General features: G+C 41.2%; 1 protein-coding gene across 1 annotated transcript; it reads left to right on the plus strand.

Annotated features, from left to right (window-relative positions):
- Positions 1-9222: 9222 nt before the first annotated feature.
- LOC310991069 (T-box transcription factor TBX3-like) lies at positions 9223-23484 on the plus strand (the record flags this gene model as incomplete). Its single annotated transcript, XM_083978639.1, has 8 exons — positions 9223-9557; positions 9662-9929; positions 10300-10446; positions 10560-10636; positions 11957-12066; positions 12149-12621; positions 14741-14894; positions 23381-23484. 8 exons carry the CDS (start codon positions 9223-9225, stop codon positions 23482-23484), a joined length of 1668 nt encoding a protein of 555 aa, XP_083834765.1.
- Positions 23485-23541: the final 57 nt, after the last annotated feature.

Consider the following 23541-nt stretch of genomic DNA (forward strand, 5'->3'; position numbering starts at 1 on the left):
TATTCTGTTCCTGGTGGGACTGAGAATAGAAAAAAATACTTTGACATAATACTTCCATAACTATTGTGGACTGAACAAGGACATTTTGAACTTAATCATGATAAGTGGAGACTCTAGTAATGATACAGTCTGCCGCAGTCAGATGTTGACCACCTCTACTTGATTTTCTCATGACTCCTCTACCAGTCTGCGCCACCTCAAGACATGTGGCTGCTGTGTGTGTGTGTGTGTGTGTGTGTGTGTGTGTGTGTGTGTGTGTGTGTGTGTGTGTGTGTGTGTGTGTGTGTGTGTGTGTGTGTGTGTGTGTGTGTGTGTGTGTGTGTGTGTGTGTGTGTGTTTGATATCAACTCAGACCCCGTCTCTTTTAGCACCTCGGCTCTGCTGTTAAACTACATTCCTCCCACCTCCGAGGCCCAAATATGTTCACTCACACTAACCTGTTACCATTAGGCCATTCATCAACGTTCAACTGTCCAAACATGAGAGGTGTTAGGGAGACAGCACGGCCAGAGCGGGTTGGAAGTTTTCCACTGACCCTGGCTGTGGAGATGATTTCCAGTCAGAGGACACGGAGTCTGCAGGAAAAAAAAAAAAAAAAAATGACGGGGAGACTTGATCCGAGATGTTGTGAAGACCAGATTAACATTCTTGTCAGAGAAGATGTTTGATGCTGCAGACTAAAGGAGAGCAGCTTACTTTGGATGCAGAGACTTAAAAGCAATAAAAGTGAAATGGTAGCAGGAGTCTGCCCACCTGCTGCCCCAAATACTCACCAGAGCACCGAATGTGGATTAATCCGCCACTGAAAATAGTCCCCCAATAAATGCACTATTCCTGTCTGTTTGCGAAAAAACCTTCAGCAAAATTTTTGACGATTTGATTCGTCGCTGAGAATGAAAAAGTTCATAATGTTGGAATTAGGAATTTATCTTATGTTATCTACTGTATTGCTTAGTTTTTGCTTGAAACACTTTTTTTTGGTCTTCCGTTCCTGTGCACAGTAACACATCACTGTGGCCCCTGCTGATGTGAATCTACAGCAGGTAACACACTGACTACACATGATTACCTCAAACCACGCCACATCAAATAATCTGAACTGTCCCTTTAAACAAAACACATATAACAGCAGCAGTTTTCTTGTTTGACACCAGCGGCAGCATCAGTAGAAACCTGTGGTGAGTGACCTCATCATGGTATCTGTGCCTTAGATGTGATTTATGCTTGACTGTCATTTGTCACCTCTGTGTGTGTGTAGACTGGGTGTTTGCGTGTGGACCTGCTTATGGAGCCTGGTATACCGTAGTCATGTTAAGTGAAGGTTCTTCTGTCAAACTTCAATTTTAATGGTAATGTACTGTAGCTTGATGCTGACAACAGTTTTCACTTCTGGGCAAAAGTAGCTAAGTTAAGTTTTACATCTGCTTGAACTCAATAGCCAGCCAACAACGTACACTGAATACTGCATGTAAATAAAGTGAAATGACTTATATCTGAATGGATATACTGTAATATCTCCAATTGACTCAAATTTGTTGAAATCAGTAAGTCATGATGTCTGGCCTTGTGCCCCTGGTACTTTCAGGTCCAATAACAACTGAATTTAAATTTGAAAAACCTTTATTGCTCTAAAACACAATGACACATGAGCTGGGGAATCAATATGAATTAATTTGAAATATGTTTTGTTATGTAATGTAATGAATCTAAAGAGGACATATTATGCAAATATCACTTTTTGAAGGCTCTTTGTATAGTATATTTGGGTGTTTGTCTTGCCTTCCGGCCCCCAAAATGTGAGAATTGACCAAAAAATCTGTAATTTTCAGGCTCCCTAGGTTGAAATCCACGTGATTTTACAAGCTGTTCCCTCGATTGTCATTCAGTGATGTCATTAGTTGTCAAATTTTGTATAATACCACCCCTACCTGTGAGTACCTGTACCAGAGGGGGCAGGACAGGGTGAGCAGTGGCTCATTTGCATTTAAAGGGACAGGCACTGAAACGAGCCGTTCTGAACAGGGCTGTTTAGAGAGGATGAAAAAAGCTGTGATGTTTGATCCTTGGTGTATTTTGACCAAAGAATGTCACAGACATGTCTTTAAGACACCTGGGAACTATTTTAATTTGTTAAAAAGGGGCATAATATGTCTCCTTTAATATTTTTTATTACTTAGTTTACTATGAAAAAGATATTAGACAGTCTGGGTTGGGGACAAGCCCAAAACATAGACATTCTGACATAGAAAAAAAAAAAATCATATTTTAAACACAAAGCTTTTACACCTTTACAACCCCAACAAATACAATAATTATTTTTTCTCTGAAAACTAAATAATCTTATCTTTTCTTCCACTCTACACACATGCTAACATCAACAGGAACCAGTAATGATTCTGTTACTTTTTTTTTTTTTTTTTTACTTTGTTCATGCAACCAAATTACACTTGAACTTTCCCACATATTGGAATATATTATTATAATATATTATTGGGATTTTATGATAGACCAATATGAAGTAGAGCATAATTGTGAAGTGGAGGGAAAATGTATACATGGAAAGGTTCAAGGGGTATGAATACTTTTGCAAGGTACTATATAATATTAAACATCACATGTAAGAAGAAATTAGTTGACCAGAAGCAAGTTATAAAATGAGTCTAAAACACAAATATGGATGTAAATTGTGAGTATCTGCTGTATGAGGTGCCAAGACACTCTACTGATGCTCAGTCTGTTCCTGTCAAGGGACGACCAATTGTTCCAAACCAACCGGAAAAGTGTGTTTAGTTTCCAGTAAATGTCCTCTAGGTGTTAGAACATCAAACTCATTCTGATACCGGAGTAAAGCTTTGCATGGTAACGGTTCCTCTGCTCCCGCCTCATGGACCATCCAGTATCTCCTCTCCCAAAAGGTTTTACTGGGGAGAGCGTGTTACTGGGCAGTGGCCCAGTGGAGATCTGCGGGGTTTATCCTCAGTGACAGGTTTCACACGCAGCTTGTGGGCCAAACCCACAAATAACAGCGAGGCGTCTTGTTTGCCATCATTCTGGGGCCTGTTTCAGATTACTTACTGGCTCTTTGAAGTTGGCTGACGGACGGGCAGGGTTTTCCCCTGCACCTCTGCCAGAAAAAGATTGGGTCATCAACAGCCTCTGCCACCCACCGCATATCTTGAATGACCTCTGAATAAGACGTGTGCTTACTTAGGCATCCGATCAGAGAGCCGTCAGGAGGCCGTAACAAAAGGTCCAGTGTGAGGTATTTCCTGATTTCACAGCAGAGTCCTCGCTGAAACACGACCCACAGTGTGTTGTTTTTAGGAAAACTGCTGCTGCCCTGAACCACTGTTTGATCAAAGGCCACAACTTAGAAGTTGTAACACGCTTTTAAGTGGGTGGACACAGTCACTGACACAGAACTTGGAGCAATAAAGAAAACTGTGTGTTTCGTAGTGTTAGTTTTACCCATGTTTTTGATTTCTGTTTCAAAAGGTTTTGTTTTTCTTTGTTGGAATATGTCAGTCATAATTTCTAGCATCGGGCCCGATTATAAACATTGGGAGCGACGAACAGACGTGTAATGTAACATGACAAAAAGTCTTGCATCTCACCGGCTAGTCTGAATCTTTTTGATGTGAACCTTGATGTTGACCTATGATAGAGTGCTCTGACCCATTGTTTATACACAGCAGGGTTGCCAGGTCCCTGCCACCTGCCTGAAATAAGGTAGGTAAATACATACTGTAGCCTAATTAGGTATGTATTTACTGTAAGTAGCCTATATGAATAAAATATTGTGAATATCTGAGCTGAACTAAGTATTCCATCTTTTAAGTTCTGATAAAGTACTGTAATTACACAAGGCTTTTTCAGGATCTAGGCTATCCACCTTTTTCCGAACGTCAAAAACGTAAGCCGGTTTTGCTCTTCCGGAGGAATTTTATGTTTACGTTTCCATGGTTTCAGTAGTCGCAGTAAATGCATGGATTTTTTTTTTTCAATGAAAATCTGTAAAACGCATGGATCATCACACCAGCTTTTAACAATGGATATCACACAAATTGACATCCACGTTAAAAGCCAGCGTTAATAGATCCATGCGTTTACCGCAACTATGACAACGACTGAAAACCATAGAAACGTAACATACAATTCCACCAAAACCGGCAAAATCGGCTTCCGGTTTTGACCATAGATCACGTTCGGAAACTTGTGGATAGGTGAAAGAACTGTTTTGGGGAAATTCATTTTATGGAGTTATTTTATAGATATTACATTTTGCAATTATAGCAATGCTGTTGGACTTTGAAAGCAATATGGATTTTTATGGGCATATTTTGAATTCTGGTATTGGGCTGGTTTTTATACCCATTTGGGCTGGTTTGGCTGCTTTTGCCTCACAGACCTGGCAACCCTGAAGCTTGCTTTGTGTGCTCAATGTAAGTTAATGGTCTTGAGGTTTACACAGTTCTCTCTGAAAAGAGCATACTGTCCTCTTCACCAGACCCAGAACGGCTCCATGATCGTTTTTTCTGCCTTTTCTTTTTTATGTCTGAGCAAAAGACAGCTAGCATCACACACAGCGCTGATTGACAGTTTGTTGTGACGCCTTTCCGATGACCTATGAACTCACACAGTTGCGGATGATGATTGGTCGGGGTGATACATAATTGTATTGTTGCCAGTCTCTCAACCAAGACACGGCAAGAATTTATACCACTGTGATCGTTTAATCTGACATGGTGACCGTCAGGAAAGACAAAAATATCATGTAGTCTGATCCTGGCATTAGTGTGATCAAAAGAACATAATGTAGTACACAGTGTGAGTGTGAAAAGCAGTGAAAAGTTGAGTAACCAGGGCAACATGAGTAGACAGTGTTAGAGCGGCATACGTGACTGAAAGTTAAAAGTTAGAGCGTGTGGAAGTGAAAAGTTTCCAGCTCTGATTCTTCAGACAAAGACAGCTCCACTAAACCTTGACTTTCATCTCTACTGTCTTCACAGCAACGAGCAGTGGACAAACCGTTCAGGCAGGGACAGAGTCGGGTCAGTCTACACACTCTCAGTCCACGTAACCCTGTTCCTGAAATATATTGTCTAGTGAGAGTGTCTTTTTATCAATACAAAGACAACTGTTAAGGAATACATTTCCACATCATCTCTGGACTTCAGGACTGTTAGTTTTTTCCTCAGAGCTTCAGTTGGACTTTGGAGAACCTGGAGCTACTTCGAACAGATAGGAAAATGAACAGCTCTTTATCTTCAATATTATTTCTATGCACGCACACACTCACACACATCCTTGTAATGCTATCTTTGTGAGGACCCTCGTTGACATAATGTATCCCCTAGCCCCTTACCCTAACCTTAACCATCCAAAACAGATGCCTAACCTTAACCATTACTCTTACAGTAACACTAGAACCGCCAACTGCCGTTCATTGGACGCTATTGATTTTCAAAAACATTGAAGTCCACCAGTCTGTGACTTTTCCTAAAATGATGTTGGGCAGCACCCCCTTTTGTTAAATACAATAAATATTATTCACACAAAAAAAATATCGTTCATGTTTTCTCATTTTTACCTGTAACCGCCACGTTGGTTCAGTATGCGTCGGTATGGTGGACAGCTCCATACCTGACATATGAACTATGGACTATGGATGTTGCAGTAAAAAAAACAAAAAAACAGGTTGTTCATTCAGTGGAAACCCGGCTTTAAAGGCGGGGACGGGGCCCCTATAGTATCCCCCCCCCACCTCGCGGGGGCTGCGGGGTGTAGCCTATTTCATGGCCCAGAGTAGCTATAGTGTGAAAAGACTAGGACAAATGGAATACCTATACAGCACAAAGTAATGCTTTATCACAGTTCGTCCAATGAACGACTCATGGTGGTTAAAGGTATATAGCATCCTCCGGCAGTGCTAGTGTTAACCTAATACAAACCTAATTATAGCCCAAGTCTTAACCCTCAAACAGCCCTTGGAAAAAGTGAGGACCAGCCAAAATGTCCTCACTTCGCAAAAATGTTCTCACTCTGTTGGTTAAAAACTCGTGTTGGTCCTCACAAAGTAGTAAGTACAAGAACACACACACACACACACACTTCCTCCTGGTTTCTTACAGAGCATTATTCAATGTTGATGAGTTTTTTAAGATGAATAATTAACAGTGGAACAGTATCTGACTCACTGAGTGAGGTCCCTGTCATCATGTCCTTTCCTCATGAACACACATTTAGCTGAACTTTCCTCTAAGGGTTTCATCTCAGTTTGTCTTCCGTCCTCTCTGTGCTGTCCACAGCTCTGAGAGGCCGGATCTGCCCTGTGGTGTTTTTTCTTTGCACCTGCAAATTAAACAGTCTCATAAATCATTCCCCTACATGAAAATGACCTTGTTCTTGTACTTTTTTTTTTTTTTTTTTTTTTTACATTTGATGAAATTCTGATCTATATAAGATGATCAGTGGGCCAATCAGAGAAGAGGCCTCGAGTATCATGATATGCTGTCTGTTGTTGAGCATGATGTGTAGCAGATACAGCAGAATTCAGGTAAATAAAGGAAAATAAATCAAATCCAACAAGATTGGATGGTGGCCTAAGTGGGCGGGGCTTGGTTCGCTGCTGTGTTGTGACATCACAAAGTCACAAAAGACCTGAGGCCCGTTTAACAGTTTTGGAGTTACTGAATCCTACAGGACAGGCTGAGCCTCTGACACTTTCATCACATTAAAGAAATCTAAAGCAACTGGCTGTAAAATCCTCCTAATATGTCACAGAGACTCAGGAATAATGTTCATATAACATGATGAACTCACCAACAATAGTACAGCCAGAGTATTCGCATTAAAAATATTTTTTTTGCAGACTGCAAATCATGTTTATGTTTTGAATTTACGTGTTGGCATGTTGCGCCGCCTAGCCCTCTCTCCCAGTCACGGCGGCATCAGTGGCATTTCAGCCTCCGGTCTGCTTCCACTGAGCTGCCGCTCGGCTGGGAGAAAAAACGAGATCACTGTGTTTTGAATTTGACTGCAGTAACCGTTTTGGGCCACATTCTTACATATGGCACCTTTAATGTAGAGCTTTATAATAAAAGAAAACATAGACATCTAGGCTACCTCTATACCAGTGGTTCTCTAACTCAAGAAAATTAGACCACGGATCCCCCATTGGACAACATTTCGAACGAAATACACAAATATTTGTTCTGATACTGAATAAAGTTGCGTTTTCAGTCAATGTAAGTTCAAATCAGGGCCAATGGCATGAATTTTTGGAAAAATGTAGAGAACTTTATGGAAAAAATAATAATATTTCAGGAAAAAAATTGTAAAATTTCAAGAAAAAGTTGGGGACCACCTTTAGGACCACTGGGGGTCCCCGTACTCCACTTTGAGAACCCCTGCTCTATACAATAACCGTCAGAGGCATGATACAGTAGCAATATGATTTTAGAAACTTTAATTTTAGTCATTGATTATTTCTCAGATTAAAGCAACACCAGGACATGAATGACTTCTGTCAGGCTTCATACTGTAGTTTCATGTGACTTCATATTGAGCTCCACCTCCTCGTGTTGACATAGTCCACTGTTGGACATCATCACGGGTGGCACACATGTAACCCTGAAACCTGCTGCCCTCACTCACGGAAAGTTTTTACTGGGACGTTCCTGCGCTGTCATGGACCATTGAGTAATAAAACGCGTGTAACCGAACCCAGAGGACTAATCCAGCCGGGACAATCGCTGGCAGAGGCTGCACCTGCACACAGCTGAATCCACCCCCCACCCCCACGCAGCACGGCGCGGCACGGGAAGAGAAACCACATCAGTGGAGCTCATCAATAAACCTCCAGGGCGCTGAATGATGTGGGAATCCCATGGGTTTGTCAGATTTCATTGTTGTGGTTCTCCTCTGTGATGTGGGGGAGACCAGGGATGGGGGTGTTGGTTGTAACAGCATCACTTTCACCAATAAGGGATAACATTAGAGTCATGTGATCAATATAATGTGTATGTATCCACTCACTCCCTGACATTGCATGTGAATTTGCATGGCTGTGTGAATAAGTATGTAGGTTTTAAAGCCCAAACATTTTTTTTTAGGTCAGAAACTAATATTTTGGACCAAGTCTAAATTTTGACTAGTATCAATGTCGTTGAAGTTTGAATTAACTGGTATAAGATGAAAGAGCAGGTTCTTAGGTAAAATATTAGTTTATTTCAAACCACAGCTAGTCAAACAATGGCTGACATGGGTGGGGATGGTTGTAACCAACACCTTTAACCTTTGTTGTTTTATTACGTATCATTAAGGGTCACAATCTCTCCTGGAATTTTGCAAGGATTATGATCTGCTTCTGAACTCCCGATGAAGGTTTACATTTTACATGTACACCATTCACTGGTATTATCAGAATAACTACTCTTCTCATGTTAGGATCCACACCTATGTCACTGTTCTTCATTTAACCATCAGTGATGAGTTCTTTTTGTTCAGAAAGATGCTTTAGTGTCCGAACATGCACAATAAACTTACATAGACGCATGTGTTTTTTGGTTTGGTCTAAGTTTTTAGTTTTTAATCTCACTGTTACAATTTACCCCAGGTTGTGTTACCTATACCCTGGTAGTGGGGTAGGTTGTAACAGTGGCACTCCTTGCATTTGACATCAAATTGTGAATTATGTTATATAGTTTGAGAAATTTAAGGCACTGCTATTTGTAGAGAACAAATGAGAGAACACTGTATCGATATTTGAGAGCCCTACCATGAACACTCTGCAAGTTATGGGAGCTGAGACATAAAAGTGTTACAACCATCCACGGTCTGCCCTGTGTGTGTGTTACCAGAAACGCTGAATTCTCACCCAAACAGTTAACAACAGCCTCATCACATTGTGTGGAAACTTGCGGCTGCATTTCTCTGCACATGAAGCGCAACACCGCGGGAAACTCCACCCACCTCTGAGTCCATAAGTGTCAAAGAGCAAATCAACTTGGACACAAGCGGAGACGCACCGGAGCGCACTGGACCGTGGTCAGGATTTTCTTTTCTTAAACAAAACAGAGAAAATGGAAAGAAGTTCAAAACCTGAACTCTAGTGGGGGAAAAAAATGTGAGGACGCCTTTATCCCACAGGAATCAGCGTGGTGTCGAATTCTAACACGGCCGTGCGTAAAAGTTTCTTTCTTTCTTTTACCTTTGGAGACCATGCGCAGCTTCTCGGAGCCGTGCGTCCCAGGAGACGCACCGCAAGCCTTTCCAACGAGAGTCGGAGATGGAGTCCTTCGAGGGACCGTCCTGGCCGGGCCCCCGCTCTTCCCTGCCATCGCTTTATCCTCCCGAGCGGCAGCGGATCCCAGTTTGGATACGAGGATTCACACGTCTCCGCCCGGGCAGGCTGCGGTGTTGTGTCGGCCTCCAGAAATTCTAGAGGGAGGGGAGGCGGCGGCAGACGATGAGCCCAAAGTTTATCTGGAGGCCAGCGACCTTTGGAGACAGTTCCACAAATGCGGCACAGAAATGGTCATTACAAAATCTGGGAGGTAAAGTACAGCAGTCTGATCTTTACGCACGGATGGAAAGGTTTGTCCTTGTGATGAATGCATGCTTCCTCCCCGCCCTCCTCCTCCTCTCTTCACCCCCGCAGGCGCATGTTTCCGCCGCTCAAGGCCAGGTGCATCGGGATGGAGAGAAAAGCCAAATACATTCTCCTGATGGACATAGTGGCGGCTGACGACTGCAGGTACAAGTTTCACAACTCCCGCTGGATAGTGGCGGGGAAGGCGGACCCGGAGATGCCCAAACGCATGTACATCCACCCGGACAGCCCGGCCACGGGCGAGCAGTGGATGTCCAAAGTGGTGAACTTCCACAAACTGAAACTGACCAACAACATATCTGACAAACATGGATTTGTAAGTTTGGATTTTATGGCATGTTGTAACATTTTCTTCTTCTTTTTTTTTTTTATCAGTTCATCTTTTTGTTTTAAGTGTTCAAATTTAAATCAAAACTGAAATTGAAACGAATAACCATTACACTTAAATTATTTTATGGGACAAAAACTCACTTATGATCCTTTGTATCTCATATTTTCAAATATATTGGTTCCTGTGATTACATTTAATTATTTAATTAATGTAATATTTAATGAATGAATTATGTTACTGCTCCATATCCCCCATTTGCTATTTCTAAATAGGCTATTCCTTCAAACATTTTGTTTGTCCAAGTCTTTTTTCACAAACTGTTGTATTTTAATTGATTACATTTTTTGATTTGCAGACAATTCTCAACTCCATGCACAAATACCAACCGAGATTTCATATCGTGAAGGTGAACGACATCCTCAAGCTGCCCTACAGCACCTTCAGGACGTACGTCTTCCCTGAGACAGAGTTCATCGCGGTGACAGCGTATCAGAACGACAAGGTGAGAGCGTGACTGAGCCGGGGCTCTGAGCCTTAGAGACATCAGCTACTGTTTAAAATAAAATAAAATAAAATAAAATACAGCTGCAGTATTTCGTCTTTGTCTTGTTTTAGATCACACAGTTGAAAATAGACAACAATCCTTTCGCCAAGGGATTCAGAGACATGGGGAACGGGAGGAGAGAGAAGAGGCAAGTTCATGTTTCACTTATTAAGTGAAGTAATGGTGTAATTATATAATAATAATTATAATAATGTATTATCAATTTATTATTAGTTAAATAATTAATTGATTAAAAATATTTTATTGTTGTTGGTGTTATTAAGCCTATAGGCCTATCCTATTATTATTAATGGTAGCACATTCAGGATTTGGTCTGTCAGGTGAATTATTTTTGTATATCAGGAATAATGTAGTCTATAAGTGGTTATAGAGTCTAGAGGCAAGTTTACTTGTAGGCTACAGTTGGTCTCAGCACCATGACAACATCCTCTGCCCTTAGACCCTCACATCCACTGAGGAAAAGCTCCCAAGAAAAAAAAATAATAATAACAAAAAAATAACAGGAGCTCAGGGTGAGAGACGGAGGAGGGATCCCTACCCTCACCCAGGACAGGCAGACATGCAGTAGATTTTGTAAAGACAAGAAAACAGTTTACAACATGGAATATGGAATAATAATGCCGTTGACAGTCAGACAAACTGTTCCCTTGTCTGTGGCTGATCTCCCTGGAAGTTGGTGTCCAGCTAACAACAAATATTAAAACAACAATCTGTGTCTATCCCTTGCCCAAGAGCAGCTTTACAGTCCACAACATACAAACATGTTTTTTTTTTGGGCTGAAGGAGCATGATTAGGCCTGCAATGGTGCAGACTAACTCCCAAACATTATGTAAAAGAGCTTTAGTCAGTTGTTAAATTTAATAGTTTATTTTACTGCTCCTCATTATCAGTCTGTAGATCCCTGCTTACCACTCTATCTGTAGGATTTGCATTTCTTTCTATGGAAGATTAGATGGCAGATGTGTAAGGATACTTACAATCTAAGTAACATCTTCATTTGTCATATTTTATTAATTTGGTTAGGCTAAATATTTGGATAGCCTATATTTTCTGGAAACTTTCACACAAACATAAATACAGTATACAGTACATAACAGCTCTCAGAAAAAAAGCATTCTCTCTGTGACAGGGTTAAAGTCCTGGTGGATAATTAATCAAATAATTTATTGGAATTTTAATCATTTGAATTCACTGATTCTAAAACACTGTGTTTGGGCTTTTTTATTTTTTTTATTTCTGTGAAACAATATTCCCAAATTAAAAAAAGAAAAAATAATTCTACAGCAGCATCTTCTTTTCTCATGATCACTCTGGTGATGAAGAAGTGACAACAAATTCAAGGAGAATCAACTTCATTCTCAGCTCCAGAGCCTTTAAAATTCTGTCATTACCGGTTGGATGTTTCATCTGATTAATAGTTTCTTTTTCTGTCTTTTGTAAAACCAGGAAACTACAACATTTATCACAGAAGTCTAAAGAGATGCGGCTGTTTGACATGAAACCTGAGCCTGTTCAAGATTCACCTCCACAGTATTCAGACAATCCCAGGTCTCCAGGTGCAGAAACACGTCCACTCCCTCATTGTCCCAATACATTCTGTGAGTTCAAACTTATTCATCTGTCTTTTCTTCACCCCAGAAACCCATGAAAGTGACGGTGACAAAAACGAGAGTGTTGAGGACAATGCTGGAGAGGAGGAGCGCAACACACTGAGAGATAAGAAACCCGGTCCAGAGGTTTGCATTACGGACAGGACAGTGCAGACTCCAGCTGGGACACAGAGAGACATGGATCCAGGACAAAGCCCTGTCACCAGTGTCATACTGAGTGATGGAGGAGGTTGCTCCAAGACACAAGACTCAGACAAGGAACAAATGTGCAGATTACGCAGCGGTTTTGCACACAGATGTGTTTATCCCCCGGAGTTAAACACGTACCTGTGGGATCCCAGTATCTCCGGTCGCCTTTTCCACTCTGCTCAGGTCAACACCTGGAACAGCTGCGCCTCCATGGACAGAGCAGCGCAGTGTGCGTTGAACCTGGCGGGACCTGTCAGGACCCCGGGAACTCCAGGGTTTCCCACCGGTCTGCAGCAGCAGGCACTGGTACAGGTAAACACCGGACTAAAACACATTAAATACATGTAGACATGACATGTTCTGACTCACTGACTCACAAATACTACAAGCAATAGTGCAAGATCTCTCCTGGTTCTTTATGTAGTACAAACATTATTTCACTAATGTAAATGAAAGTCATTCAAAGTCTTTTTCAAGTGCAAGTACCCTACAGTAATATTTGTAGTAAAATGAAAGATTTCAGTGTAAGTACACTGCAAAAACTCAAAATCTTACCGATAATTTGTCTTATTTCTAGTCAAAACAAATATCATTATACTTAAAATAAGAAGAAGAAAGTAGCTTGTTTTTAGGCTTTTTTTTTTTTTTTTTTTTTTTTTTTTTTAACTTTTTTAAAAAATATTTTCACTTGAATTAGGCTAGTAGAACAATCTGATAGTGGAGCAAGTTTTTCTTTCTTATTACAAGCTCAAACAACTTGCTTTCACTGGCAGATTTTTCTACTTATTTCAAATACAAATGTGTTTGAAACAAGTGAAAATGATCTAAAAACAAGTTGATTTTTAGGTGACGAGTCTTAGTTTAAGCAGAAAGAGATTAGTTTTGACTAGAAATTAGACATTTTGACAAGAAATAAGACAAATATTCTTGGAAAGATTTTGAGTTTTTGCAGTGTATTTCTGTTTATGGGTTAGAGCCGGTCCCCAAACTTTTCAGTCTGCTACCCCAGAATAACGGTGCTATCGACTGGTGACTCCCAATGTCCCCGGAGGTGACTGAAATATTACAAAAAGCATACGTGCACACGCACTGATAGGCCAATCCAAACACACCAAGGATATGATTTTAAAAAGCAGAACACCATAATGTATGAGTGAACATTGTTGCTGTCATTTGCAAACTTATTGACACATTACTTTAATTTCAATGTTTCAGTGAAGAATAGCTCAGTCAAATTAATAACTATAAGCTGCAGTAGCCTACTGAGTAAACATGTGGACATTGTTGCTGTGCAAAAACAGCAATCATCCGCCATGTGTAGATGTGATCTGACTGTAAGCGTCTAAATATGGAAGATGATCATTTATTTATATGGTTTTACTTTAGATTTTTACTGAGACCTTTCATCTTTTTTACAATTATGACTCAAATATGATATTTCTGGCCATTTTCAATTTGACTCCTGGATATCAACTTGTGGCCTCCCCACTTTGGGAACCCCTGGGTTAACTGGCAAACAATGTTGTTTGTATTGTGTAATTAAAAAGTGCAAAGGGGGATAATATCCATATTATATTACTGTTACTGTACAATTTAAAAGGGGGCGACTCAGTAACACTACATGGATTTATTATGAGGTCGACTACTTCACAGTGTGATTTGAATACAAGTCAAGAAATGACACTCTACTTTAGAAAATGTACTTGTTCCTCCAGCACATCAGCAGCTCATAACAGAGAGCAGTAGAAAGTAAGTGGACTTTTGTCTAATGAACAGCTATTGAAACGTTCTACTACAGTCACCAGAGCAGGAAAATGTATCAGATACAAACATTTAGAATGAAACAAAATGGCAGGATCCATGTATAAATTGTCGGTGCAAGCTGTTTTTAGCTCTGCACGGCGTGCGATATTTTCGCCTTTCCCTCATCATACTCATCGAATACACAATCCAACAAATCCAAAACGCTCTCATGGACAAGTTGTGACCTGCACATTCACCACGCTATGAAATAATAATGGAATGTTACAAGACAGAGTTGTTTTCGAGGCGTAGCCGGAACCGGAACCACATTCCAGACACGGCTGCTCGGCAGTGACTATTTGCTTCATGTGTTGTAATGTTACACAATTATACATTATTATCTCATAGCGTGGCGAATGTGCAGGTCACAACTTGTCCACAAGAGCGTTTTGGAGTTGTTGGATTTAGTTTGATGAGGGAAACGTAGAAACACCATTCACCTCCATTGCGTTAGCTGAGCTGGCAATCTAAAAATAGCGACAAATAAAGGTAATGAACCTACTCCTAAAACTGTAGGGATTATGGCAATAGGAGAATTTGCCAAAATGTTGAAATATCCCTTTAATCTACTAACTAGTAATAACTAGTAACTAATAATGCATTGTATATATTTTCTTCTCGTTGACAGGACCTGATGAGCTTTTCTCACTTTGGAGGTTTTCTGTTTTATCCCTACACCGGCCTCTCAGCCAGGTCCAAAATGGATTTCAGAGCCCACCCGAGCGTCCACAGCCGGGACTACTTCAGCGCTCCGATGATATCTTCATGTGCTCCTCCCGTAGGTGATAGTGGCCTAAAATATACTGTCCCTGATTTGCTAATGCTTCCCAAAACAGAGCAGAAGAATTCAGTGGACGAAGCTGAAATGGACTGCAGTCAAGACCAGGTCTGACTGTTGCTTTGTGTCCCTGCATGCAGTCAACACACTCACAGCTACACACTTGGAGGCTGTGTAAAATTTTAATTGTGCATATCGGTAAAGTCTCATACATCTGCATCTTGATGAATAAAAGACTTAAAATTGAATCATGTGGTGTAAAGAGCATTATTTTTATTAGAATACTTAAAAAAAAAAAAAGTATATTGAAGGATCAGTGTGAAGACGGGTGAATTTATTAGCAATTATTATATTCCATTAGTGAATAATAATTGCTTTCGTACCTCAGAATGAACCCATCCTTTGGGAGCATCATGTTGCACTGCCACATTTCTACAGTAGCCCAAAATGGACAAACCAGACACTGGGCCTGCCTGCCCTGATGCTTGTGTGACAGGGTACCTACCAGTTCAACTGCAAGTGGCAGATCTAGAGAATCTACTTCAACCCAACACCAGAATTAATTTTTCTAAGAGGGTTTCCCAAAACAATGTTTCCTTTGTCTCTTATCCTGATGAAGATCCACTGTGATCGAAACGTTGATCTATAATACACACTCGAGGAGCTTTATACAAATGTGCAGAGTTCACTCTTTTCTTCTAAGTCAATTTTGTTCTTTAGTCCTGCACCTGTAACACGTTTGGATGTGCGTGCTTTACCCCACTATTGTGTTTCCCAAAACAATCCATGCACAGGTAAGTACAAATATTCACATGAATACAGGCACGATGTACAGGCAGTATAACAAACTCTATTTTTACTACTCACAAAAAATAGTCTCTAAGTTATAAATGCTTCTCTTTAAGAACAAAAGATAGATAACGTATCGTTCTTTTTACTTCAGAACAATGTAGCACTCAGCAATCACCAAGAAACCAAACAGTGGTTCGATTAGGAAGAGAGAAGTTCACTGTTGCAGAGGTCACTGCATGCTCAATCAAAAGAAACTACAGTAAATATCTATATGAATCAACTGTCAACTCAAATCAAAACAAAAGAAAAAAAAAGTGCAAACAAATCATGCATATACTTGCAACAGCTGTAGCAATGAATTAGCCTCAGCTGTGGCTCTGGCCTGAGGCTCAGAGGTTGCCACGGCAATGGATACACCCCATACTTAAAATTACAAATAATTGCAAACATGTTCTTTCATATGAAAGTAACATTATGCTGATACACACACACAATATTTATACAATCAGAATAGAAGTACCTTAATCTAAGCAACAGCTATACCAGCAGCGATAGAAATGACCTTCCACACCCAAATAGCACTCCAAACAAATGTTTTTGACTGAACTTTATTGACAATAAAGTACAGTTGTAACAGTCATACTCACTCTCTTTCTCATACTCTCTCTCATAGTCAGCCTTTCTCTCTCTGTCACTCAGACCCACCCTTTGAAAAGAATGGTTCAGAATCAGAAAAAACCCTATTGTCCATTGCAATAAAGGAGTGGAAATTCATCTTTCACGTGGCTCTCAGATATTTAAAAATAATACATGGTTAAAGACAACACAAGAAAAACACAGTGAAAAACAACAGAATTAAAAAAATGTTCTCATAGATTTGTCCTTGCTGGTTGGACCATGTCAGGTCGGCCTCAGGGGAGGAGCTGGAATGAATTGTGAAGTGTGTGAGGGGTCATGGGTGATGGTGGTGGCGTTGGTGTGAAGATCTGAAAGTGAGGTCTGAGCGAAATAACAGGCACCCTGTTATTTCGCTTGCATGATTGATGATCCGTGACAGTTTTGATATGCAGATCCTCCGTCTCATGTTGCCACTCTGCTGAAAAGTTGTTAGTTTAGCTACGTGGCGCAGCCTTAGTCTGAAGAACAGGGACACAGCTAATGACAACAGCATATGGTGGTGATTCTCCATGCCGCACTGTGTCGCCAATGTGCTCCCCGAGCAGAAAACGCATCCTCCGGACCCTGTCCTCTTCTGGAGTGTGCTGATGCCTGGTGAATGACCACCTCCACTGGGGCTTCAGACGGAATCATCAGGCCTCCATTTGTTCTTTTAGAGCTAGCAGGTGGTAGCTCAGCTTTTCCAAAGTGGATGGAAGATCTTCCGCTTCTTCTGCAGCCAGGGAGACCTTGACTGAGATAGTTCAAAAGAAGAGCAGATAAGCATTTCAATATAAGAACATCACCACCAAGGACAGAAACAAAATAAAGCCCTAAAACCTATTTCTATGCGATCAGACCATATATATATATATATATATATATATATATATATATATATATATATATATATATATATATATATATATATATATATATATATATATATATATATATATATATATATATATAAGTTTCGCTTTGTGTGTACTTTGTACTTTGTGTGTTTAGGAATGGTGGCCGCCGCCACTCCTAAATGAATGTAGAGGAAACACTTTCAACTTCTCCCTCCGTGGTTGTCACACTCCCAGCCTTTTACTCCACCATTGTTTTTCAGTGAAGAAGTGTGCATAGACATATAAAGATATGTCTATGGAAGTGTGAACAGGCGTCAGGCGCTAACAACGTGATAACGTCATAAGTACAGAAGCCCCAGGTGATCAATGCTAATGAGCTTGTGTTTCACAACTTCAACAGGCTGAAACAGGCAAACACATTTACCAAAAATAATGCTTATTACAGGTTCAAATATTTAGAGCTGCCCCATATTCGTTCGAATATCTTTTTTTTTTTTAAATTGGAATTATATTCGAAAAACTAAGTTCGATGTCAAAGCCCTAATGTAGATTGATATTCGGTCTGGGAACCACCCGTTAACTTTTCCATATTTGAGGCATGGTTTCTGAAAGCCCAGAGCTGTTTATTGCGCGCTACAAATGTCTATGAAATGCGTCCGTACGTAGCTTAGCCAATCGTATCAATCGTACCCGATGACGTATGTAGAGCGACAGAAATCCGATAAACGCTAAACGTTGCTCTTTTTTCAAAATAATTGCGGCCTAAAACACTTAAAACACTTGCATTGAAAGGTAAAGCGTCTGCCGCCATGTTGGATCGACAAGCTATCAACATAGTTGCTTCGGTGTGTTGTCATCATCTTGCTCCCCCCTCCCCTTTTCTGTGATTGGCTCCCTCCTTGAGGGAAAATTGGGTCCATGGTTTCCAGGCTGACTTGCAGAGCGAATAAAATCGCACACAAGGCAGCATGGGTAAACCCAGGCTACCACATTTGTCTCAACAAAAACAATCCAAAATAATAATAATAACAACAATAATAAAAAAAAATAAAAAAGCAGAAAAGAGTAAACCAGCGCAGATAGGCAACAATCAGCATGTACCTGCAACATATTGCGTCAGCTTCAGCTTGTGGCGAGCATCCATCATTACAACAAGCTTGTCGTGGGGGCAGCGTTTGGCTCACTCGGTGGAGCTGCCACCCCCCGTTGAGGCTGTAGTCCTCACTGCGGGCGGCCCCGGTTCGAGTCCCGCGTCGGGCAGTCCTTTCCTGTGTGTCATCCCCCCTCTCTGCCTCCCCATTTCCTGTCTCTCTCCCAACTGTGCTATCAATTAAAGGCATTAAAAGCCCAAAAAATATACTTAAAAAAAAAAAAGCTTGTCGTGGGTCCTTGGATGTGGGAAGCGAGTCGTCAAGGGCTCCCAGGGGTTTCCTTAAAGATCGCACCCAAGTTGGATGCACATGCACATTGGATACACAAGTTCTTCCAGCGCATGCACAACTAAGGCTTTCTGAGTATCTGGTATGAGTGACTCTGTGAATTAATAAGCAATTGGAGCTTCCCAATGACCTTGAAGTATAACGACCATGAAGACCAGAGCCTCCGAAGCAGTGTCAGTCTCATTCGGTCTATCCCCCCATGTCCACCAATCCAGACACTGGTTGTGTCCGAGGGTCGTACTGGACACGCATTTGATGGACATGGCGTCAAGCATCGGTGACGCATGCATCCGTACTCCTCCTCATCTTCCTGGCGCCGGCGTCATCATTTTGTGTCTGACATCATTTTGCCACCTTTGTAAAATCAGCAGCAGCAAAAGCAGCCATTTAACCACGAAGCCAAGAACTCTTACTGTGGACGTACTGAAAATAGCCACAAGGTTCAAATGTATCAGCGTGTGAGTTTCACCATTCATGACAGGAGAGCCCGCATGTTTCTCTTGGCCCTCCTTTCTCTCGCCATGGCATTCCTCTTCTCCCGCTGCAGCTTCCTCACTGTGGCTGAGGCTTCGTGGAGTTTGGCCTTTATAGCTTTGGGGCAAGCAGGCAATGCATAGTCGTGGTCAGGGGCCAGCTTCTGGCTCTTCAGCCCCTCTCCAGTGGCAGCCTGTTGCTTTGGCAAAGTATACAAATATATAAATTATATTACGAAAATGAACAACTTGTACAACTTGTACTTGTAAGGGATAGTTCAACATTTTGGCTAATTGGCCGATTGCCATAATCCTTATAGTCTTAGGAGTAGGTTTGTTACCTTTTTTTGTTGGTGTAAGTTTTTTTTAGAATGGCGGAGCTGCTCAGAGCTATGCTACAGAGGCTAATGGGATTTCTTGGTTACACAATCCAACAACTCCAAAACGCTCTGGTGGACAAGTTGTGACCTGCACATTCACCACGCTATGAGAAAATAATGGAACGTTACGAGACAGAGTTGTTTTCGAGGTAAATTCATGCAAACCGCTGATACGCGTTCCTGTTGGGGGCAGTTTTTCATCAATCAGTCTCTGCTTTTGCCTTGAAAACAACTCTTGTCTCGTAACGTTCCGTTATTATCTCATAGTGTGGTGAATGTGCAGGTCACAACTTGTCCACCAGAGCGTTTTGGAGCTGTTGGATTGTGTATTTGATGAGTTTGATGAGGGAAACCAAGAAATCCCATGAGCCTCCATAACGTAGCGACGGGAGCTCTGCCGTTCTAAAAATAGCTTGCACCGACAAATAAAGGTAACAAACCTACTCCTAAAACTATAGGGATAATGGCAATAGGCCAATTTGCCAAAATGTTGAACTATCCCTTTAACGATAAAGTTCCATCATATCTGAAAGACCTCATCATTCCTTACTGTCCTACCAGAGCACTCCGCTCCCAGAATGCAGGTCTGTTAGCGACTCCCAGTATCTCTAAAAACAGACTGGGAGGTAGAGCCTTCAGTTACCGGGCTCCTTTACTGTGGAACCAGCTCTCTCCATGGGTCAGAGAGGCAGACACTCTAACTACATAGTCTAGGCTTAAAGGAGAATTCCGGTCATTTTTGACCCCTAAATCGTTGTCCTGATGGTCACTTGACCATTGGTCACCCAGTGTTGGGGGGAGCAAAAAATGCGACTAAAATTGATGCAGGCAAACCGGAAATACACCATGGCTACCCGGCGCTAGGGATAGCGACAACGCTAACCTATGGGGGCAATTTTTTCTTTACAAAAATAAACGGTCGGAGATATTTTGGACATTACCACTGCACTGCTCGACCATTTATTTTTGTAAAGAAATCATCACAACAGGAAAAAGTGTTTGTTTCTGTGGTGGGGAGAGCAGGCGCTCTGCGATCGGATAGTAATGTCTTTCCAGGATGTTTCAGAGTTAGGCTATCTGAGGTGAGTGATTACATGCAAAAACACAAAGTTTATACTAATACTGTACACTATATGAGTTCAGTGGTGTGTCATAAGGATTCCAGTCATGTACCATAGATATTTGATTGTTTTTTGAGTGTTTGTTGTGGTTGAAAAAATTGCCCCCATGGGTTAGCGTTGTTGCTATCCCTAGCGCCGTCTAGCCATGCCGTTACTCTGGTTTGCCTGCATCAATTTTAGTCATGTTTTTTGCTCCCCCCAACACTGGGTGACCATCAGGACAACGATTTAAGGGTCAAAAATGACCGGAATTCTCCTTTAAGACCTTCCTTTATGACAGAGCTTTTAGTTAGGGCTGGTTCAGGTAGCTCTGAACCATTTTATAGCTATGCTGCTATAGGCTTAGACTGCTGGGGGACACATTTGGTTACATGGAGCCCTCTCGTCTCCTCCCATCTCCTTTCCTCCCCTGCATCACCTTCTTCCCCCTGCTGTTAAACTGACCTGCCCTCCCTGCTCATTAACCAGTCTGCCATCCCGTACTCTTATTAAGCTGGTCTGCTCTGCCTGCCGTTCCTGTATATGGCTCAGCCTGACAGAAGTTAGTCGGCCCCTCTTAACAAAACCTACAGTAGATCTCGCATAGAGATGTTTATCTGAAAACAGCAGGGGCTTTGACAGTGAATACTCCTGCACTCCGGAGGGATCCTCTCACTGTCTGCACTTCAAGTTTTTTTTTTCTCTTCTTTTTTGACACTTTGTGTATGAACACAAAGCACACCTAATCATGATGATGCTATTTTTTCAAGAGAACTATTGGTCCGGAGGCGGTGCATTTATACCCAGTGATCTCAATCGGGACCATAACCCACTCTGGACCAGGTTAACCGTTCAGCATAAGTTACCATGACGATGTAAGAAGATGTAAGAAGTGAAAATCCAGAGTTAACCCTGAAGTTACGACACTAAACCCAAATCCTGCTTCGTAGTAGAGGCCACTGGCCAAGAGGCTGAACTGGTGCTACAACAATCTCCACATGCAGATACTCACAACATTAGGCTGAGGTTCACGATGACTCAAGTCCAATGGCTGGGTCTCTTCAGCTGCTCTTATCCGCTAAAATGCAAGAACGCAAGAATTTAAGATTTTTTTTTTAAGTTTTCAGTGACTAAAATGTGCATGTTACCTAATGATATACGTACTCTTTTAATATGAGCTGGGAAGTTGAAAACGGACGGTACAACACCATCTTTAAGCCTGACAGTCTGTCCTGTTCTGTCGAAATCCTCAGCTCTGAAGTGCTCACTGCAGAGCATGGTCCTCTCATGGGCGACAAAAGCTTCTCGTCTTAGGGCGCGTTCCCACTGCTTCCTCCTCTCTCCAGTTTTGGGAAACCTTCCAATGTGATAAAAGTAGCCAAATAAATAATAAACTGTCAATATTTTTCCAACCTTCTTCCCCTTAACATTAAAGGGATAGTTAATATTTTGGTGACACAGCACGTGGTCCAGCCTGCCTGTGCATAGGGATACTGGGTGAGTTAGTTAGTTCCAGATAAACCAGATTTTTTTTTCAGACCAGTTGATGCACCATAAATAACATACATTTAAACAGGTGTATTATTTCTGAAGGCGGCGGAAATACGCTGATAGTTTGTGTCCATTCACTGCATGTATCTCCGTCCAGCACTATGAGCTGGTAACTGGAGGAGAGCAGAGAGTCTACTGTCTGTCTACTGCAGATATTATACTGAGGGGACATTTGTACCATTATACAACCCCACCCAAAACTGAACTATCCCTTTAAGGGTGAGAAGAATAATACACACCTAACTTACCATATTTTGGGGACATTTAATGTATGTAGCCTATGGATTTATTTGTGCAAACGTTAAGAAAAAGACAACCACACTAAAATAGTTATGAAAAGGTGACTGTGTTCTGACAGAATGGTCCAAAAGTTAAAGTAACTTCCAGTGATTGTGTAATCAAATGCTGGCTACACATATTTTTTAGAGCTATTCTATATGGCACCAGTTTAAACAGCTTGGGTCCACAACAGTTTTGCAATTCCAGGTTATTATGATCTCACTAAATTAACAGCCAGCTAATAAGTATACACCCACTAAGTCAGTCCGGTAGACACAACAATTATCCTGATATAATCATAATATCTTCATATCATCTTACCGGTGAAAGGTGATCCCACTTTTTCTCGTTTCAAGGGTACGCTTGTTAGAGCATCCATACGCTGCACAAAAGTCAGGCATCTTCAATCCAATCTGGTAATCTGGGACACAAAGCCAGCAATTTTCTGAGTCATATGTGTAACGGAGTACGAGATATAACAACCAAACTGGTTAGAAAAATCAAGTCAAAATGCATCAAAAGTATTTTTAAGTCATGATGTGCAACTTGAAAATATGCATGGTAAACATATATGAGGCTGATATAACTTCCACTAAATAAATATAAAAAAAACAACAACAATCAATAGCCTACATTATGCAATTGACACAAGAAAAACCTTTATGTGACAGAAACTTAGGACGAGGTTTAAGCTATGACAATGATTTTGGAAATATGATAAGCTGAGAAATGTTTAAGCCAGGCCTGGTAAGTTATCTTTATTATCTCTGAAATCAATGTAATCTTGTTTTAATATTTGTGAATGGAAAGAGCAGTTCTGTTAGTCCCACCGGTGTAAAATTGTTGAGCCTTTTTACCATTACGTTAGCCAGATAATACGACCACACCCGCAATGATAGTAAGATTAAGACTGGTCTCGGGAAAACCTAAAATATAACTGAAAATCTCGATTGTGGTTTCAGCATGTAAACACCTCAGGATCCCCCAGACAGAGCTGGAGGTCTGGAGCTCTGATGCCCCCCACAACCCGACCACCGATAAAAAGCGTTTCAAGATGGATGGTTGATAGATTCAGTCGGTCTCAGCCTCAGCCCAAAGCTGCATGATTAGCGAGTCATTTTGA

This window comes from Trachurus trachurus (assembly GCF_905171665.1).
Source record: "Trachurus trachurus genome assembly, chromosome: 9".
Taxonomy (NCBI): Eukaryota; Metazoa; Chordata; class Actinopteri; order Carangiformes; family Carangidae; genus Trachurus; species Trachurus trachurus.